Here is a 16,757-nt window from a genome sequence, read left to right on the forward strand (position 1 = left end):
AAAAAAAAAAAAAAAAAAAAACAGAACAAAAGCTTGACTGTCACCTTTGAGTCACCAATTCACTATGCTCATACTGCTGTGGGTGACTGAGCTTGAGCTTTTGCTCAAATACAGCCAGTGCTTTAATCTCAGAAAGTTCTTGAGGTGAACCTGGTGCAGAGATTCCTCTATGCCAGACTAGAGGCAAAGAACAATCCAGGCATTTGAGCTGTAAGATCAGCCTGAGTCCCGGGTTAAAATGTCAATGCAAACAGGGAGCACTGCCCTATACTGAACTTTCCATTTTACTCCTTGTGCAAGTGCTAGGCATTCTGCCCTGGGACAGAATCTGAGGGGAGAACACAGTCTGTGAAGAAGCTTTGTTTCACTGCTTCAAACCCACCATCTGTTCCCCTCCCTCTCCTCCACATTCATTTTGAATCATTCACTTTCTGGAGTCACCTACTCTGCTCATTTCTATGTCCCAAACCAAAAGTAAAGATGAAGGGAAAAATGTCAGTCTTTATTGCGTGTATTTTTCTTGTGCTTCCTTCTGCTAGATGAGCATTTTCATTTTAAAAAACCAGTAACTTAATAAACCAGAGATTTGAGACTGGAATAGTGAGTTTCATCTAATTACCTCCGGGTGCCTGTGAGAACTTGTTTTCCCAAGGCTCCCTCTGTAGTCAGTGGAGACAAGAGGAAACACTAGAGGCTGGGTCCTCCCAACCTATAACTGACATGAGAAAGAAAGGTTACAAATCTCTTCCAGATACTCTTCTCTTGCTCTGCGTTTAAGTCAGGACATCTGATAGTAACATCAATGAGCAACTGCTTGGAAACAAGGGCATTTCAGTGCAGGCGGATGTCAGACAAGACTGTGTGACAGACTGTGTGGAACCATAATAAATTTCAGTCATTGCTGAGAGCACTAAAGAAGACAAGTGATACCTGGTCCCTACTCCACCCCCTCCCCCTTTGCTGAGGAAACAGAGAGCAAGAAGCTGTGGAAGAAAGCATGGAATTACAAAAGAGATACTTGATATTACTTATTTTGGAATCAAGAGATTCTCAGGGATTCCTAGTCCAAAAAGGCAAGTGTTGAAAAGTAGAAAGCATAGCTTTCAGCATACGGATTTGATGTGGTTTGATTTGATGGTCTAGCAGTCGTGCAATAGAAGAAATGAGTCTGGCACGTAGGTGTGAGAGAGGTGTGCAACAGGTCTGAGTGAATTTGGTATTTCCCATGAATAGGGTGAATCAGCTAACAGCCTCTTGAAAACCTTCTGTTCTGGAGAAAGGATCCTTTGTGAGTGTTTGAAAAAGGCAGAAGGAAGCCAACAGATTCTCTGAGGACTAAATGAAATGTAAAACATACAAATCAGGGTGTGAGAAATGCTCGAAGGACTCTCTCTGCCTGTATTATAGAGGAAGACTGCTAGAAAGGAAAGAAGCAGAAAAGGAAGGATAGAACTTTTCACCCAGACTGTGACACTACCACACATGTTTGTTGCTGTGCTCCAGTCCTCAGCAGGATGAACTGAAATTCCACATGCGACCAGAAAATGAAACTGCGGTTACCGAGTTCACCCTAGAGGGTTTCTCGGGGCTTGATCGACGACTACAGCTATTTCTCTCTCTGGCCCTTCTGCTCATCTACCTGACAACAGTGATGGGGAACGTAACCATCATTTTCCTCGTGTGTGTGGATCACCGCCTGCAAACCCCCATGTACTTTTTCATCAGCAATCTGTCCTTCCTGGAAATCTGGTTTACATCCTCCACAAGCATCAAATTGTTTCTGATCCTGGGTTCTGGTAGGAGAACCATCTCTCTAAGCAGCTGCTTTGCCCAATCCTATTTCTATTTTGCCCTGGGCTTTACAGAATTTGTTCTACTTGTTGTTATGTCCTTTGACCGCTATGTTGCTATCTGCCAGCCTTTGCATTATGCTGCCATCATGAAGCCTCAGCTCTGCATCCAGCTGGTTGTTGCTGCTTGGGTCATAGGCATCACGCTCCTGAGTTACCGTCTGGTCTTCCTCTACCAGCTGAATTTCTGTGGCTCAAATAAGATCTACCATTTTTTTTGTGACAGTTCTCCCTTATTCAGACTGTCGTGCTCTGACACCAGCCTGCTTTGGAAAATAGACTCTGGTTTAGCATCATTTGTCATACTGACTTCCTTATGCTTAACTCTGGCATTTTACACGGGCATTCTCCTCTGTATTCTACACCTTCCAGCATCATTGGGGAGGAAAAAAGCTTTTACTACGTGTTCTTCCCATCTCACCTCCTTGGCTATTGTATATGGGAGCTGCATTGCTCTCTATGTGCATCATTTGGAAGATGTTTCCTTGGAGACAAACAGAATTGTAGCTTTGCTGAACACTGTCCTGTACCCATTCTTAAATCCCTTCATCTATAGTCTGAGAAACAAGACTGTGATAGCAGCCCTGAGTGAAGCCTTTGGCTGTGCAACACTGCAGATTTTCCCCTAATCATGATGCATTTCTGGACAGCAATTCCAATGATCTGCTATCATATGTTAAGTAATACCAGTGCAGATGTATGTCACCTCCAAAGACAGATGCCTCAGGAGATTTCTGTTTTTCTTGGGTTGTGTGAGGTTAAGTGATAAGAAGCTCGTCTGCACACACCAAGGAAGCACTAACCATGGCAGGAGGAGTAACTCAGTGAATATCCTGCCCCAGCTGCTCCCAGACCCATCACAGCACAGCCAGCAGCTCATCAGGAACCCATCTCCACAAACCAAGCAGAGCACAGAGGCACAGTGGCAGGTGGGAACCCAATTTACAAGCTCCTGAGCAATGAACATCTTGTCCCAGCTCCTTACAGAGCTGCTGTCCTGGTTTGGGCTGAAATAGAGTTAATATTCCTTTTCAGGGACTAGATGAGTGCTGTGTTTTGGATTTAGCTTTGGGTTTGGTAGGAGAAGAATGCTGATAGCACACTGATGTTTTCAGCTGCTACCGAGACTTCAAGGACTCTCCGACTCTCCATGTCCTGCCCGTGCACAAGGGTACAGGGAGCAGGGAGGGAGCACGGACAGAGCACCTGACCCTAATTGGCCAATTAAATATTCCATATCATGGAACGTCATGCTCACTATATAGAGGAGGGGTGGTCGGGAAGGAGCTCTCTCGCTTCTGGGATTGCGATTGTGGGATCTTGGTATCTCGGGGTTGCTAGCCGGCAACGGGTTGGATATTGGTTGGCGGGTGGTGAGCAATTACATTGTGCATTGCCTGTTTATATATTTCTTTTTTTTCTATCATCATCATTGTTCTCATTTTATTGCCATTATTAAACTGCTCCTGTTTCAGCCTGTGAGTCTCCCTTCACCCCTCTAATTCCCTCCCCCATTCCCAGGTGGGGAGGGGTAAGGGAGGTTGACCAGCTGCGGAGGTTGGTTGCAGACCAGGCTCAGACCAGGACAGCTGCCCTGGGAGAGCCATCAGCCTTGTTGTCCAGGTGTGAAACCCATCAAGATGAGCCACTGAGAGCAGCTCTCTGGATCACCATTTGGACTAAGGGGATTGTTGCCTAGGGGTGGAGGACACATTATAGGATGCAGAGCACGAGCATTTTTGGACTGCACAAGACCTATTATTAGCTCTTTAGTGGAGGACCCTGACCAGTGTGTTCCATTCTATCTTCTCATTAAACTTATTTTCTAACACCTTCCTGTGTGAGGGAATCTCTCTTCTGAGTGAATGTGTGAACATGGGGGTGTGAGTGCAGCAACTGGAGGTCAGATAGCCCTCATCATTAGTGCCACCAACTGAGCAGCTGGAGTGAGTGAACTTAAAAGTCTGTGTGTGTGTGTGACTGGGGTGGTCTATACCATCATCTGGAATGGGGGTGCTGCTTTGAGGGCTTGTATGTCCAGATGCCTGCAACTGGAAAGGCTGGTATCCAGGGGCAGCTATTGACGACACACAGTGTCTGAGCCCAGCTGCTGGAGGTATCCACCCTCTACATCTATATATACAATGAAGAATAGAATAGAATAGAATAGAATAGAATAGAATAGAATAGAATAGAATAGAATAGAATAGAATAGAATAGAATAGAATAGGAATAGTTCAGTTGGAAGGGACCTACAATGATCATCTAGTCCAAATATTAGACCACTTCAAGTCTGGCAAAAAGATGAATCATTTTATTAAGGGCATTGTCCAAATGCCTCTTAAACACTAATGAGCTTGGGATGTCGACCACCTTTCTAGGAAGCCTGTTCCAGTGTTGGACCACCCTCTTGGTAAAGAAATGCTTCCTAATGTCAAGTTGATATCTCTCCTGTTGCAGTTTTGAACCATTCCCGCATGTCCTATCACCGGATACCATTGCCAAATGCTCTCCTCCCCAGGAAGACATAGACAGCAATGAGGCCACTCTTCAGCCTCCTTTTCTCCAAAATAGTCAAGCCTGGAGTCCTCAGAGGACATGCCTTCAAGCCCTTTCACCAGCTTTGTTGCAGTCCTCTGGACACATTCAAGTACCTTCACGCACTTCTTACATTGTGGGGCCCAGCCCTGCACACGGTACTCACAGGGAGGCTGCACCAATGCTGAGTACAGCCGGATAATCACCTCTCCTGCCCGGCTGGTTATGCCATGTTTGATGCAGCCCAGGATGCAGTCAGCTGTCTGGGCTGCCAGGGCACACTGCTGACTCCTGTCGAGCTGCTGCCCACCAGCACCCCCACATCCCTTTCTGCAGGGTACTCTCCAGCCACTCCTCTCCCCCGTCCATACTTGTGTCCAGCATGATTTCATCCCAGGTATAGAAACCAGTATTTGTCCTTGTTGAACATGGTGATTCCTCTGGGTCATGGATACAGGTGTTAAACTGAACAGGATCCAGCACAGAGTTCCTTGTGCTGCCCTAAATGTGTCCCAGTAGGTACCCTTGGTAAGTCCATGCTGACTGAGTTAGGACACACTCTTTTAGGTGCCCAGAAAAGTCACCCAGGAGGACACTAACCGATGGCACACTCCTCACCAAAGTGAGCTTGTACGTCCTGGGGTTCCCTGGGTTGCACTTTTGGCCTCTTTCAAAGATGGGTACAACATTGCCTTGTCCTCATTCACAGCAGACCACGACCAATCCCATGACCTTTCAGTAGGTTTATTCCAAAGAAATAGTGATTTTCCCCTCTAACTTCATTACCACTATGCTGCCTGTTATGCGGTGCATATAATTTCTCAATTCTTTCATACATTTTCCCCCCGTCCTGATACAATGACCATTTCTAAAGTCATCTTTTCAGATGATGGCTTCCCAGACAACGGCCCTTTCTGTTATTCTCCAGTTTTTCTCTCCCTGTTAACCTTTGTTCATTCAGACACCTCTCAGCTATGCTGCTGCTTTGAGCTTCAGGAATTAGAAGCCTGCCAGTCTTTCAGTATTCCAATTCTCTCTTTTAGCCAACTCTTTCATTATGTTTATATCTACCTTTTTCTATCAATCTATCTAAACCATTTCCCACAAGATTATCCCTTGACAAAAGGCAACCCCATTAGAGAAATCTTGTGCTCAGCGTACGGCTGGGGGGTGTGTTTTGTTGTTTACAAAACTTGATGATGATTCAATTTTCTTTGTCTGCAAAGAGGAAAATTCCCTCTGCGCCTGTGTGCAGCCAGTTCTCTAAGGAAAACAGGTGAGAGGTGGTCCAATGGAGTTGGAAAATTCAGCTTCCAGAGTTCAGTGGAGAAATCTTATAGAAGGAAAAATGATGTAAACCCCAGTTTGACAATGACAGAAATGGTGAGTAGGGGAAATGAGGAACAAGGTTGTCCGTCCATATAGTGTCAGACCTCAGGGGACTGGTTTTCCTACCTGTCCAGACCTCCTGAGGAGAGCTGCTTCATCAATATCAATTGCAGAATGCTTCCATCACCTCTTCTCTAAACAGAAATTGATGAAATAGAACATTTATTTATTTTTATTAGGTGCAGTTTGAAACCTTCCTCTTTAACTGCGCTATGAAACTATTCCAATTAGCTGTACAAGTCTTGAAGGCTTGAATAAAATGGAAGGAGGATAAATAGCTCGTTAGGGCTTTCTGTATTTTAATGAGCCCCAGGGTGTATTTGGCCCTGAGTCCATGAACCTCAGATATTGAGAGGAGCCTTGGCAAAGTACTCAAGAAGTCAATGTCAGAACCAAAACCCAAAGTACCTTGAAGCATTGATTGGCCCCACTGAGGGCCATTACTGACAAAGCCTCCCCATGGCCTCCTTACGGCAGATAGTTGGAGGTTCTGATTGCAGGTAGGCAAAGGCACTGTGCAGGTGGCTGTAATGCTGAGAAAACCCTGGATTTGTTTCCTGAAGCAGAAAGGCCAAACCCTGACCACAGAGGTCCTGGGAAGGCCGATCCTGACCATCACACATGGCTCAGAGCCCTTCCTGGGAGCATTGGGGTGTGAGAGTGAGCAATGTCAAGTATAGGAAAACTGTACAACACCTCCCGGCTTCTCCAAGCAATGGTGAAGAACAAATGAAGTCCAGAGCATCAGAATAAAGTTTTTCTTGGGAGGACTTGGCAGCAGACGCAACAGCTGTAGCCAAGTGGAGAAAGACCTAGGTCCTGTTGGGATGTTTGTCCTTGCCAGAGCCACAGGCCACCTCTACTGCAGGCTGTCCTACACTGTACCATGCCTGCACCTGGTAACACCCCGGGCCCTTCTCCTTGGGTTCACTCCTATGCCAGTCAGGTCCTAGCATGCCCTCATCTATGGGGTTATTCTGCCTCCAATGAAGGGCTGGCTCCTGGTCCTTGTAAAACTAGGTGAATTGTCCATTTGCCAAATCTCAGAGTTTTTCAGGGTTCCAGAGGGATGAAACTCCATTGGGCCGGCTGTTAATGTGTATGTGTAGATGCATCACCCTGACATGGGGTACCTCTGAGATGATAACAGCATCAGGAATTGCAGGATATAACAGATAATAAAAGGAGTCACTTGTTCAATGCTATTGTTCACCAAAGTACACATTCCCATAGTGACAAGCTCAGACAAACCAAATGAAAGTACAAAGGAAGCCAGACTAGGACCTGGGAGGTCAGGGCAAATAGATATGGGCTATTTGCATGGGAGGGTACAAGGATGGTCTAGGGGCATAAACTGTTAAAAGAAAAAGGAAAGAAAAAGTGAAGCAATGGAAATGATCAGGGCTGTTTGGAAGTATCACCCAAACAGCCCTGCGTCTGAGCAACAGCACCTGGAGAGGGACAAGACCTTCACAGATCATCTGACCAAACGTTCTTGTTGACATAAGTGGTGACTAGGAACCTGAGTGATTTCCCTCCCATAATTGAGCAAAGATCCCTGGTGGATCAAAATGCAGAATCATTCATGCTGGAAGGGACCTTAGGAGATGTCTAGGTCAAACTTCTGCTCACAGTGAGGTCACTTGTGGGCTCAGAGTGTTATCAGTCGCAGTCATGAAAAGAACTTATCTACACAAAGCAAATAAGCAGGCACTCTTTTATTCCAGCGCTGGGGAACACGGGGGATAGCTCCACCAAAGACGTGTTCACCAACAGGTACAAAGCACAACATATTTATACACTTTTTCAGCAAAGTCATGGTTGCATAAGATCAACAAAATTCATAAAGTTTAAGTTGACCTTAATAATGATTGGCTTTCCATTACCTCACCTTACCTATATTCCTATTCTACAGAAACCATTGTTCATCTTTACTGATTAATTGAATAGAATGAGGGGAGGGTAATGATTAGCATATTCATGTTATTTCCTGAAAGTCATTATCACATGCAAATGTCTCTAATGCATGCATGGTTATGTTGGACGGGGGTCCTCTGGTGGTCATCAATAGTCTTCCTCACTGTCTCCGCTGCCTGAACTCCATCCTTGCACATGCTCAATTCATCTTTGGCTGATGCTCATTTCTTCTTTGGCTAATCTTCCAAACCAAACCCAGTATCTTCTGGTACCTATTGTTTTTGAGATAAATAATAGAATAATTTTGCTTTCGCTAAAAGTAATTGAACAATTACTTTTATTTAGCTAGGCTAAAGCTATTATTAGTACAACGATCCAAATTTTAAAAAAAGTAAAAGAATTTACTACTGGGAAAAGAAAAGGGGGGAATTGATCTGAGGAAACACTAACCCAACAGCCTGCCCCCCCCCCCCCCCCCCCCCCCCCCCCCTTCTTGGGATGCTCACCAGATGGTCCATATCAAAAGATGGTAACTCCTTTGCAATGGAATGGAAAAGAATAGGATGGGCCATCTCTGGTATCTCTTGTCCTTGAGATAAGAGGGGAACTGAAACCACTGAGCCATAAAGACAAAGGAGCTGCAAATTAGCCCAGACCTGAAGGACAAGGTGTATGTGACCACAGGACTGAGCTGGCGCAGAAGTAAGGGTCAGCTAGCGAACACAGTGAAGAAGACTACGAGCCTTCATCTGAAGACCCCTGTCCACGACCACCAGGGAGGACTGTGCAAACGCGACGGGAGGAATTTGGCGTAGGAGAAAATTTGTTTTGAGGCTCTGGCTTTTGTTACTTCCCTGTCCCTTCTTGGGCACTGCAGGAGCCGTTGCAGAGTTTTTCTTTACTTGACATTGCTCATCCTCACACCCCAATGCTCCCAGGAAGGGCTCTGAGCCATGTGTGATGGTCAGGATCGGCCTTCCCAGGACCTCTGTGGTCAGGGTTTGGCCTTTCTGCTTCAGGAAACAAATCCAGGGTTTTCTCAGCATTACAGCCACCTGCACAGTGCCTTTGCCTACCTGCAATCAGAACCTCCAACTATCTGCCGTAAGGAGGCCATGGGGAGGCTTTGTCAGTAATGGCCCTCAGTGGGGCCAATCAATGCTTCAAGGTACTTTGGGTTTTGGTTCTGACATTGACTTCTTGAGTACTTTGCCAAGGCTCCTCTCAATATCTGAGGTTCATGGACTCAGGGCCAAATACACCCTGGGGCTCATTAAAATACAGAAAGCCCTAACGAGCTATTTATCCTCCTTCCATTTTATTCAAGCCTTCAAGACTTGTACAGCTAATTGGAATAGTTTCATAGCGCTGTTAAAGAGGAAGATTTCAAATTGCACCTAATAAAAATAATTTTAAAGGTTCTATTTCATCAATTTCTGTTTAGAGAAGAGGTGATGGAAGCATTCTGCAATTGATATTGATGAAGCAGCTCTCCTCAGGAGGTCTGGACAGGTAGGAAAACCAGTCCCCTGAGGTCTGACACTATATGGACGGACAACCTTGTTCCTCATTTCCCCTACTCACCATTTCTGTCATTGTCTAACTGGGGTTTACATCATTTTTCCTTCTATAAGATTTCTCCACTTGAAGTTTGCAGCTGAATTTTCCAATTCCATTGGACCACCTCTCACCTGTTTTCCTTAGAGAACTGGCTGCACACAGGCGCAGAGGGAATTTTCATTTTTGCAGACAAAGAAAATTGAATCATCATCAAGTTTTGTAAACAACAAAACACACCCCCCAGCCGTACGCTGAGCACAAGATTTCTCTAATGGGGTTGCCTTTTGTCAAGGGATAATCTTGTGGGAAATGTCATAGCTAGCTAGCTAGCTAGATACAAAAAGGTAGATATAAACATAATGAAAGTGTTTGCTAAAAGAGACAATTAGACTACTAAAAGACTGGCAAGATTTTCTTCCCTGAAGCACTGTATCTTAGAGGTGTCTGAATGAACAAAGATCTACCAAGGGTAAATCATGTCTCATTAGCTTGATTGCCTTCATGATGAAGTAACTGCCTCAGTGCATGTGGGGAAAACAGTGGATGTTGTTCACCTCAGCTCAAGTAAAATCTGTGGTGTGGTCTCCATAAATATTCTTAACACCCGTTACGCCATTACAGTCTGGACGGATCAACAAAGAGATGGGTAAAACCTCAGTTGGATGATGAGGCTGAGAGAGCAGTGGTGAAGGGGTCACACCCTCTTGGGGCCCACTGAGACATTCTGGGTCATTGTGGGGCAGTACAAGGGACTCTCCTGGGCTCCATGAAGTTTAATTCCTATATCCATGACCCAGAGGAGTCAACTGTCTGTCAATGACACTAAATGGGGAGGACCATTCCTGTGCTTTAGGGATGCCATTTGGGAGAATCCTGACAAGCAGATGGACTGTTCTGTCAGGATCTTCAAGAAATAGAAGAATAAAGGCCAGTTCCTGTGTATGGAATAGGCTAATGACTTGCAGTGGCAGGGGCAGGGGACTGCCTGGCCAGGAACTAGCTCTGCGTAAAAGGCCCTGGTGGTGCTGGGGAACAGAGGGCAAAACATGATCCAGCAGTGATCTACATAATCCAGTGTGACCTGGCAGCAAAGGCAGCCAGCAGTGTCCTGCAGTGTATAAAGAGAAGCCTCGCCAAAAGTGTGAGGGAAGAGATTGTCTCCCCCTGCTCATCACTCATTAGACCACTTGTACACTGCTGTGTCCATTTCTGGGCTCCCAGTTCAAACATCCTGGATCTGGCTGGGATGGGGTTAATTTCCTTCATGGCAGCCTGCATGGTGCTGTGCTCTGCATTGGTGCCTAAATCAGCCGCTGATAACACACCAGTGTTTTGCCTATCGCTGAACAGTGTTTGCACCGTGTCAAGGTCTTCTCTGTTTCACACTCTGCTTCCTCCCAGTGAGTAGGCTGGGAGTGGGCAAGTGGTTGGCAGGGGGACACAGCCCAGAAAGCTGACCCCAGCTGGCCAAAGGGATATTCCACTACTATATGATATCATGCTCAGCAACAAACTCTGGGTCAGAGGAAGAAGGAGGTGGAGATTTTTGTCATTCAAGGCGTCTGTTAATGACAGCCTGCACCTACCTGGAGAGAAGGTGAAACCAAGCTCTCTTCTGCAGTGGCCAATGATATGACACAGGCAACAGCCAAACTACCTCTTGGGAGCTTTAGGCTGAGCCTTGGGAAAAATAGAATAGGCCAGGAGGAGCATTGCTGTGATCTCCACCTTTGGAGCACTTCATGTTTCATCTCAGCAAAGTCACAGCCAATCTGGAGGATGGGCTAGAAACGCCCAGCAGTGTCTTCCCTACCAACCCTTCCATGAGCCTGTGCCTTGCAATGTGCACTACAAGAGACTAAGTTGGAAGGTGATGGCCTCTACAACATAGAACAATCCAGGGTAAAAGGGAGCTCAAGAAATCTTGAGACTAATGCCCAGCTCAAAGCAGGGCCAGCTCTGAGGTCAGACCAGGTTGCTCAGTAAATGTCAACATTCACAGAGAGAGTTTATGGATGAGCCACGCACCTGAGCCACCATTGCAGAAATGGAGGTGAGACATTTGACCAGCCCCCTGAACACAGCTATCAGCATGCCATGACCCTGAGATTCCTGGGAACATCCACCTTCTTGTGCAGACTTCTGTAAGGGCCCTGGCACATCTCCTGGCCATGGGGTGCTTTGGGCTAAAAACACAATTGAAAGAAAGCCTCTGATTTGGTTACTATCAACTTAATTACTAAAAGGGAGGGATATGGAGGGATCTCGGAGCTTCCAGGTTCCTGATGAAGATTTAAGCCTCCAAGAAAGGAGCTCAAAAGAAAAGTTTTGAACTAATACAGCTTTTTGATCACTTAATTTGTAAAGGCTCAGCTCCCCACATTCAGTCATTGGCACCCAATAACCTGCCCTACTGTTCCCTCCACTCCTCCTAAAACCTGACCAAGTGAGGGGAAGAAAGGAAGCAGAAGGACCTTAGGCCTTTGTGAATCAGCTGGGGTCTGGCACTCGGAAGACAATAGTGTCATTTCATTGTACACCCCACAAAGAACTAAGCTGAGAAGTGAGATTGCGAGCCCAAATCTACAAGGTTCATGGACAGGCAAGGCGGTGTCTATAGCTGGTCTGGAAACCAGTACACCTACAGCATAGATCAAGCTGGTGCTGAAACTCAGGCCTGGGCTGCTATAGTCTCCTGTGCCCATGGTTTGGGTCCAAGCCCAAGGTTGTGTCTGTGGATGCTCTCAGTGCCCTGACACTGCCCCCGTGGGATGCCACCTGGCAGTGCCCTCACTAGGCCAAGTTCTCGTTCCCTGAAGTCCAGGGCCTGTGCTCTGCTACTCTCCTTCCCCACATCCCTGGGGATCTGGGAGACCAGAATTTCATGGTCACTGGCTGATACTGGTCTACACATCTCTGACCATCTCTTTTGGGAATACCAGGTCCAGGTGAGCAGAAGAGTGAAAGGACTGTTGGACAGCTGTGCTAGAACTGTTTCCACAAATACCACAAGAAACGTCATGGATGGTTTGCATCCTGCTGTCTCACATGACCAGGGAATACCAAAGAAACCGAGTCCCCCCAGAAGAGCCAGGCTGTGTGATCCGCTGATTTCCTCAGATCATTCTATTAAGACATTGTTCATTTCTCACCCTGACTGTATGACCTGTAAATGGCCAGGATGGGGTGAGTTTCCTTCATAGCAGCCCATAGGGTGATATGCTTTGGATTTGTTACTAAACCAGCACTGATAAGACAACAGTGTTTTGGCTGTTGCTGAACCGTCCCTTGCAGAGCACGAAGGCTTTCTCTTTTTCCCACTCTGCCCCTGCAGCAAGTAGGCTGGGGTACACATGAAGTTGGCAGTGGCACAGCTGAGACAGCTGACCCCAAATGACCAAAGGGATTTTCCATTCCATATGTCAGGCTCAGCAAAAAAACAAAAAAACAACCACAAACCAAAACAAACCAAACCAAACCAAAACAAAAAACAAGCAAACAAGTAAACAAAGAACAACAACAAAAAAAATGGAACACAACAAACTCGAAGAATGAAAAAGGGAAGATAATTGAGGTCATGCATTTGTCTTCCCAAGCCCTGCTTTCCTGGAAATGGCTAAACATCAGCCTGCCAATGGGACGTAGTGTATGAATTCCTCATTTTGCTTTGCTTGTACACTCAGCTCTTGCTTCGCTTATTAAACTGTTTTTGTCTTCACCCGTGGTAGGATTTCTTGAGGATCAGGGACATGCAATGATTCTGCAGGGTTTGGACAATCCAGGCTGGGCCTCAGATCAGAAAACTGCCACGTGATAATTTTGTCCTTGAGGTCACTTTGAAAGGCTAGAATGAGGAAGTCAAGTTAGTGCTTCCTTACGGACGAATGCCCGGATACACTAACCGCAAAGTAGATTTAGTTTGTACACACATGCTAACGATGCAGACCTATCAGACAGCACTTCCGGGTGCGTGATAAGTGCCCTTAACCAATAGATTGTAAGCATAGAGCATGTGACCATCTGGCTCTGTATATCTCGGGTGCTATTCGGGTCAATAAATGGAGAACGACTTTCATCGCATTGGTGTCGTGTCGTTACTCGGGTCTTGCCTCCATACGGGACCCTCCTACATTGACCCATAGATTTTCTTGATTTTACACTTTCAATTCCCTCCCCTGTGCTGCTGGGGGTGGTGGGAGCAGGGAGGAGTGAGCAAAGGACTCTGTGGGTGGCTAGCTGCTGGCTGGGGTAAACCAAACTGAACAGCTACCACAGTGTCATTGTTTCTGGCCTCTCCTTTGACCCCTAGACATCTTGATCAATGAGCCTTTCTGATATATTTTCTCTTCTTGTCCTGTTGAGTTGGGGGAGTGAGTTAGCATCTCAGTGGCTGTCTGGTGGCTGCTGGTCAAAATTAACCCACCACAGGACCACATCAGGACTGCTGTGTCCAGTATGGGGTTCTCCAACAGAATAAAGATCCTGACAGACTAGAGTGAGTTCTGCAGAGACCAGGAGGATGGCAGGGTCCTGGAGCACGTGATGGACAGGGAGAGGCTGAGAGAGTGGGGATTTTGAGAAATCCCTCAGACTCAAACACTGCAGCAAGGACCCAGGCCAGTCAGTGGAATCTCAATTCACTCCCACCCCTGGGCATGTGGTGAGTCCTCATCCTCTCCTGATCAAATTAATTTTCATAAAGACAGCTATGTGCCATGAGTCCTGGCATATGTAAAGCAGCCTGAGGAGGTAGCGGGGAGCTCATTCACCATCTTACACCAAGAAGAGAGCCTTTAAAAGTAGAGATTTTGGTCCAGTGAAACTCAATGGTACTGTGAGCTTAACCTCAAACACAGGGAGAACATAAGGAGAAAAGACTTTTAAAAAGACCAATTCCTTAGATGATTTATTGGCAGCCACTTTGGAGGAAGAGTCCAGCCTTCTGACACTGCACCCAGAAGATTCCCTTTTACTGAAGAGCTGTTGTTGGACAGGTCACGTCTGAAAGTGTGGTGCCAGAGTCAGGCACAACAGGATAAAACCTCAAAAGAAGTAGTGTAAGTCCAGAAAACTATGTATATATAGTATTACAGGGGAAATAGCAGAGTCCTGACGTAAGATAAACTTTGGGAAATATGACAGGACAGAAGGTGGATTGTTTTCAGTGAAACTACAACCACTGGATCAGTTTCCATAGAGCATCCTTGAGCTCCTGGTTCCTCCTGCTATAGATGAGAGGGTTCACTGTTGGAGGCACCACCGAGTACAGAACTGACAACACCAGGTCCAGGGTTGGGGAGGAGATGGAGGAAGGCTTCAGATAGACAATCACGGCAGTGCTGGTAAACAGGGAGATTATGGCCAGGTGAGAGAGACACGTGGAGAAGGCTTTGTGCCGTCCCTGCTCAGAGGGGATCCTCAGCACAGCCATCAAGATTTATGCATAGCACAGTGCAATGAAAACAAAACAGCCAAATGCAAAACAGACACTATCTACAATGAGCTAAACTTCCCTGAGATATGTGTCTAAGCAAGAGAGCTTGAGGATTTCTGGGATTTCACAGAAGAGCTGTTCCGTAGCGTTGCCTTGGCAGAGTGGTATTAAAAATGTATTGGCTGTGTGCCTCACAGTATATTAAAATCCACTGTCCCAGGCCACTGCTGCCATTTGGACACAAGCTCTGATGCTGATGAGGGTCCCATAGTGCAGGGGTTTGCAGATGGCAACATAGCGGTCATAGGCCATGTCAGTGAGGAGAAAATACTCTGCGGACATAAAAAAAGAAAAAGTAAAAGAGCTGGGCACACATCTTTGGTAAGAGATGGCTCTGGTGTCCTGGAAGGAACTGACCATGGATTTTGGAACAGTGGTGGAGATGGAGCCCATGTCAAGGACTGAAAGGTTGAGGAGGAAGAAGTACCTGGAGGTGCGGCGGTGGTGGTCACAGGCGATGGCGGTGATGATAGCAGAAGGCAGCTGTCATGCCTTGTGTCTCTGATGGTGCATCAGGGAAGCCCTGCTCTGGAGCAGGTCCTACTCCTCTATGTTGCAGAGAGATCTCTGTAGGCTGTAGCAGATTTACTGATACCCCTCCAGGAAGCTCATGTTCATTGCTATGCAGGGCGAGACTTACGGTGTAGAGGGCCATGAAGATTTCTCCTCCAATCAGCTCTCAACCATCCACCCAGCTTAGGCTGCCTTTAAACTCTCTCTGCCCTACTTTCCTCCCCTCAGTGGCTGCAGTGAGTGCTCTCAGCTCTGCTGTGCTTTGCAGAAGCCCCTGGGAAGGGAGGTCCTGTCCCTCACATGCTGATCAGAGCTCTTCCTGAGGCACTGTGATGTGGGTATGTGTGATGCCAAGGGCAGGACTATGGTATGACCCCTCCCAGGCTTCTGGATATGGACAACGAGACCGTGTGGCCCTAATGCTACAAGGTATAATAATGCTCTAATGGCTAATGCAATAAGGACAACAGCCATCGCCAACAGGAGAAAGAGCTTGTCTCTGCTTGGGGCTTTCAGCCCGTCTATGTCCCTCTATCACCTCCACCACAGGCTATCCCACGGTGTTGCATCGCTTGCGTCTCTTTCCCTGTAGGCTGTAGGCATCCATCCTGCTACTGCACCTTGCTCTCACCTGAGCATCTTCCTTCCTTCACTGATAGCTCTCCATCCTCTGTGGCTGGTCTTTAAGACACAAAGCCTTGGCCTGATCCAGGGTGACCTGTTGCACTGCCCTCAACGTGATGTTTCTTTCTCCTCATGCCCACTCTGGACATCCCAAGCTGCATTTTGTGGCATTATTTCTTTCACATGCTATTTCCCACTACAAAGAACAGCTCTGATATCTGTGAAACCAGCCTTCAAGCTCTCCCAGGCTTGTCTGGAGCCTCCACAACACTGGGCCAAACACAAAGCCCATGTCCTTCAGCCATCCCACCCAGGCCATGTGAACCAAAGACCACCTTGGCAGACCTCCTCTGGCCACTCTCCAGTTCCTCCCTACTTCTGCAAAACAGGGACCCCCACACTGAGACACACCTGTGTGTGTGTGGCCACACCAGTGCTGAGACAAGAGGGATGATATCTCAATGTATCTGGGTGGCCAATGCTTTTCCTAATGCAGCCCCGTATGCAGCTGGCCTTGCCCATGGTGAGCTTGCACCACTGGCTCATATCGTGTCCCTTGTCGTGCCCAGGCCCTTCTCCTCAGGGTCCCTGATCAGCCAGTCAGGTCCCAGCCTGCCTTTATGTTTGGGGTTATTCTCCCCTCCTCTAGGACTGGCCACTACTTGCTTTAAAACTTCAAGAGGTTTCTGTTGACCAAATCGCAGAGTTTTTCAAGGTCCCCCTGAACTGAGCCAGCTGTTAATATTTGTGTGCAGATGTCTCACCCTAATGGTAGTGATTTGAGTAAGTGAAACTTACGGGATATATTCTGGGCTTGAACTGTGGCAAACAGCTCATGGTTTACGACTGTGGCTATTGTCTTAATAGGTGCA

The 16,757-nt window shown here is 46.8% G+C and overlaps 1 protein-coding gene across 1 annotated transcript; it reads left to right on the top strand.

Annotated features, from left to right (window-relative positions):
- The first annotated feature begins 1,531 nt into the window (after nt 1-1,531).
- LOC122153542 (olfactory receptor 49-like) lies at nt 1,532-2,479 on the top strand. The gene has a single exon (XM_042793956.1). It carries the CDS (start codon nt 1,532-1,534, stop codon nt 2,477-2,479), a length of 948 nt encoding a protein of 315 aa, XP_042649890.1.
- The last annotated feature ends 14,278 nt before the right edge of the window (nt 2,480-16,757 follow it).

The sequence above is a fragment of the Tyto alba genome, unplaced genomic scaffold, assembly GCF_018691265.1.
Source record: "Tyto alba isolate M040663 unplaced genomic scaffold, T.alba_DEE_v4.0 Super-Scaffold_200000100296, whole genome shotgun sequence".
In the NCBI taxonomy this organism is placed as follows: domain Eukaryota; kingdom Metazoa; phylum Chordata; class Aves; order Strigiformes; family Tytonidae; genus Tyto; species Tyto alba.